This window comes from Triticum dicoccoides, chromosome 2B (genome assembly GCF_002162155.2).
Source record: "Triticum dicoccoides isolate Atlit2015 ecotype Zavitan chromosome 2B, WEW_v2.0, whole genome shotgun sequence".
Taxonomy (NCBI): Eukaryota; Viridiplantae; Streptophyta; class Magnoliopsida; order Poales; family Poaceae; genus Triticum; species Triticum dicoccoides.
The window spans coordinates 796299352-796304351 of record NC_041383.1 but is presented as its reverse complement, the minus strand read 5'-3'; the positions used below and the strand labels follow the sequence as shown (position 1 = coordinate 796304351).

Below are 5000 nucleotides of genomic sequence, written 5' to 3'. Positions count from 1 at the left end.
AAATCCCTATCACGAGGAATGCAAGGTCTAATTTGAAGATTTATCTAGGTAAGGCTTGGGCTCAACCATATGTAGCTCTTTATGTTCTAGATTTATGTTGTCTATCTGGAACATAGGAAATATAAAAAAGTGAGTACATTGGTTGGAAGTTTCCTTTTCGTGACACTGTTCAATGATTTGGTTTAAACGAATGGAGTAGAGGAGAAACAGAGTGATTTTTTTCATTGTTCGTGGTTGAAAGGAAAAACACATGAATTTTACTTTCCACTTGAACCTCTTCTTAGAATTATACTACGCACGGAGAACAAGTTTGATGTCTTTAGTTTTATAATAATATCCTAATTATATTTTCACGTGGTTCACCTTTAATTTGACTACATTTATTAGAATTCTTGTGTCTTTTCTTATTTATGTGAAACAAACATGCAAATTTTCAAAAATCTTTTGTTTTTCAGCCCTTTATTCGGTACTTGCATTCCTTTCTATTACTATATTTTTCGTATTCCAATGTTTCCATGAACCAATTAAACCATTTCAAAAGTTAGCATAGATGTGAGCACGGGTTTCCACCCCCATTGATTGTTAACTCGAATTCAAATGCATTTCTTGTTGCAGTCACAAACTTCCACGAAGTTTTAAATTTACGTCTCGCTATGATCAACTTGCGTGCAAAATTATAAAAAATGGAAGAAAAAATTATAACACAACAATGTCACTCATGAACAACATTTCTTATAATAACGCCATATCAAGGTGATACAAGCATCACAACTGACATCCGCGTTGTTAAGATACACACACCTGCCACACATGCACAAATGAAATACGTAGCTAAAGTGGACTAAAATCACTTAATGGTTGTCGAGGCTCTTAAAAAGAAGTGTCTCCACAACCTTTGACAGTTTAATTTTTTTAGAAGTTTTTCTTTGAACGCAGTACAGACACAAATCCTAATACATAGACACATACACTCAGCTCTATGAATGCATGAATGCAAAATCTATCCCTATGAACATCTACGAGTGATTGAGCCGACACATCATCTTGGGATTGATGAAGTCGCCACAAACGCCTTCGTCGTCGACATATCCATCTTCTCCCAATGAATACACATCATCGGAAGCTCTGAACTGAATCCAAAAAAAAGTGTGCAACAATGTCGAGTCCAAGACTTGAACCTTGGTCGGTTGGGGACAACACTGTTTTCCTAAATATCCTACCACACGCTGGTTCACAAATTTTTATCAGTTTGTCTAATTCACGTCTAGATGTTTTTTAAGGATGTGAAAGTGCCTCCCTGAAATGCCAATTTTCCAAGATCCAATCATGCATGGGAATCGGATGGGCGCGTGCCATACACGGCAGTGCACAACTGCATATCGCCGATGACATTTTCCTGATCTGATTTGATCTCTCTGGTGTTGTTGTGGTTGAGTTTCCAGTGCACAACCTACGCTATGTAATCTCGCAGAAATGGAAACATATCACAAATTCTTTTTACATTAGTCACAATTTCTCCCAAATGTATCCGGCAAGACATCTTAATCCGAAGCTCTTCCAAAATTAACCAATTAATTCTGGATGATCGCAAACCTTATCTCATCTGAATGTGAACCACCAAATTACCGGAGTAATTTTCTTCCAAACTACCCATGATCGCGATCGCATTTTCGGTAAAACTTCCAAAATTGCTCGCTAAGTTAATTTTTTCCAAAAGAAATGGACGCCGCCCCGCCCCCCTAAATAGCCCCGCCCCAACGCCATCTCCACCTCGCCAACCCCCCCTCTCCGCTCTGCCCACCACCTCCCCCGCTCCATTACTCCTCGCCGCTCACTCCTCGTCGGCGCCCGGTTAGATCCAGCGGATAACCATGTCGGGAAGCTACTCCTCGCGTCTCCGCGCCGGGGGCGGCGGCGGGGGCCTGGGCGCGACGACCGTGCTGGCGGCCAAGGTGGCGTTCGCGTCGGCCGCGCTTGCCGCGGCCGCCTGCATGGTGCCGCAGCTCGTGTCCGGCGCCGACGCCTTCCTCTGGAAGCTCTACCTCTTCGTCACCGTGCACGTCATCATCTTCGTCATCTGGAAGCTCTCCGACAGCAAGCACTTCCACGCCGCCCAGCAGCAGCACAAGGACCCCTGGGCCCCGTCGCCACTCCACCACCCCGCCGCCGCGGCGCCCCCGCTCATGACGGAGCAGGCTGTGCTGGCCGCCGTCAGGCGCAAGGTGGAGTTCGCGCCCGCGCCCGCCGTCGTCTCCGCCGCGCCCGCCGAGGTGTACCGCGTGCCCCCGCCCGTGTCGCCGTGGCACGAGGCTGCCGACTCGGCGGTGGTTGAGGAGGTCGTGTCCCCTGTCTCGTGCGGCGGGGAGTCGTGCGTCACCACGGAGTCTGAGGAGGACGCCTCCTCCGCCGCCGCGTCGGCCTACATCGCCACCGCCGACGCGAGCAGGAGCGTCTCGCCCGCACGGGAGCGCGCGGTCCTCGAGCGCGGCATCTCCCTTCCCCCTCGCAAGGCCACCGCGCCCACGGACCAACACTTCGACGGAGCCGACAACAACCACGACGGCGGCGGCGGCGACGACGACGACCTGGACGCGACGTGGAACGCCATCATGCAGAAGACGCGTCCGGCGACGGCGCCGGCCGCATCCACCACCTCCCCTCCAGCCCCGCGCTCGTCGCCTCCCCGGCCATCCCCATCGCCGCGGCCGCGAGCCCGGGAGCCGTCCGTCGGCGCGGCGGAGCTGAGCAAGCGGTCAGAGGATTTCATCAAGAAGATCCACAACTCCTTCGGCCGGCACCAATGATCGCACCCACGCACCTTCAACCCAAAAATCCCATACCAATCCAAATCCAAAGTTTTCTCGGTTGTGTAAAGATCATCATATCCCCTTAAATTAGTTCTCCTTCTCCTTCTCCTTCCCTTCTTGGTGTGCCCTGTGCCGGTCGCCGGAGCAGAGCAGAGGCGAGCTCGTCAGAACCGCCACATTTAGGTAACCAACGAAATCCAGAGCTCGATCCCGATCTGCTTCCCCGTTTCAATGGCGATTTTGTGAGTTGCTGCCGAGCCGATGAAAATTCAAAAGTAAAAAAAGTTGGTTGCTTGCTTGATTGCTCGGACTGCTTGTTGGCCGGAGTGAGTTGTCGCTTGCCGCTTTGGCCCAAAAGAATGGTCGGCTCGTGCTCTGGCAGCCCGGTCCACCTCTTTCCCTTTCGGCGCCATTAGGATCCAACACACGATCCGTTGCTTACCACTTAAGTTGGATCCTTCTACTTCTTCTTCTTCCTCTATCCATCCAAGAGAGAGAGATAGATAGATACTACTAGCTAGAGTCAAAAATTGTTGGTGAATTTCATAAAGAGTTATGCCATGTTAGTTGTGAAAGTTACATGTGTGTGTGTGTATGTTTGTACAGTGACATGTAGTATGGCCAAGTGGCAGCATCCACCCCCAAATTGACAAGTTTGTTTCCATGCTTGTTGGAATTTGCAGCCTGTGAAGGTTCTGGATGGTCTTGATGGAGGCTGGTGCTGTGGGACTAGCAGTGTGGCTGGCTGGGGGTGATCCTGACCTCTTAATGTGCTGAAATGATGGTTTGGGTTGGTGGCTTGGTGCATACCTGGTTGTTAATGATTAATATTTTGGGTGGTTCTATTCCCCTTTGGTGGCCTGGACCTGCATTTGTTCTTGGTTGCTTTCCATACTACATACAGCTCTTGTACTGATTATCAGTTATTACTACAATAGTGCTAATTATGGTGCTAATACTCCTGTCAGTGGGTGTGCGTGCGCTTGTGATTACAAACTGTTGGTGCCCCATGGTGTGCCTCTGTATGTATGTATGTATGTATCATGCCATGTGTGTGTGCTGTCTGGTTGCCAGCCACAGGTCAATGGCCATGCCACCATACTGGTTCATGTCACTTGTGCTATTGCCAAGCATGGCATGGCCATCTTTGATTCTGTTCTTGATGGAGCATTGTGTCACTAGGTGGCCTGTTTGAAGTGAAATAATCAGCATGGGCAACAGATGTTAGATTGACAGTGTAAATGATGGATGAAAAGGCCACAGACCATATGGTCCACTGCTTGCATATGGACAAGACCTAGTGGTTAGGAAAGGATTGATTGATTTTGCCCTGCTGTTTATGGTTCTCTCTCACTCACCACCCACAGTGTTCCTTCCATATGCAACGACAAATAAATATCCACTCCTGGAAAATGATTTGCACTGCAGAGAACTAGAGACTGTTTTTATTGAGCTGTAAAGGTTGCAAATTTGAAATGCCACATGGAGCATATATGTTGGTCCTGAAGTGATGCCAAGAGAACATTTGTACAGATGCTCTGTAGCTATCCAGCCCAGTACTTTTCCAAGCATATGCTGCACTTTGCTTGTGGTATTGCTTTCAGTATGACAAGAGCTGAGAAGCATCAGTACCCTAGATGAAACGATTAGAAGCCATATATACTGGTATGCTATATGAACTGATTACCCTGGTAATAATGGCGTAATGCAGCAGAGTTACTGCATGCATCCAGATAAAATAGTCAAAAGCTATATACTGGAGTTACTGCATCCATGTAGACAAATTCTATTTCAAGATTATACATGCTTGCTTTTCCATGTGCGTGATTCTTGTTGCTTGACCACTTGTGTCAGTGTCGTAGCCATTAGCCGCCCTTTCTTTTAGATGAGTAGTGATGGGAGTGTGTGTCCCTATTCCCTAGTGGTTACTGAAAGTGGCCTCTGAACCCCTTGGCCGCGAGAACAGATCATGAACTGAACCATCAGAAATGCTGCATGATAGCTGGTTTGGTGAAGCTCGGAAGAAAACTTGACCAACAGGCACTAGATGGTTCGGTGAATCTTGTTTCATGTCATTGCATTGGCATGGTTATCCACATGGAAACTGTTTGAAGTGAATAATCAACAGCTCATGTGGACAAATGAACCTTACATTCATATCATGTAGTGGTAATGAGGTGACAAAGGTAGAAA

General features: G+C 47.9%; 1 protein-coding gene across 1 annotated transcript; it reads left to right on the top strand.

Moving 5' to 3' along the window:
* The first annotated feature begins 1784 nt into the window (after nucleotides 1–1784).
* Nucleotides 1785–3961, top strand: LOC119366381 (guanine nucleotide-binding protein G(s) subunit alpha isoforms XLas-like). The gene is made up of 2 exons (XM_037632104.1): nucleotides 1785–2990; nucleotides 3491–3961. Exon 1 carries the CDS (start codon nucleotides 1872–1874, stop codon nucleotides 2802–2804), a length of 933 nt encoding a protein of 310 aa, XP_037488001.1. The 5' UTR covers nucleotides 1785–1871; the 3' UTR covers nucleotides 2805–2990; nucleotides 3491–3961.
* Nucleotides 3962–5000: the final 1039 nt, after the last annotated feature.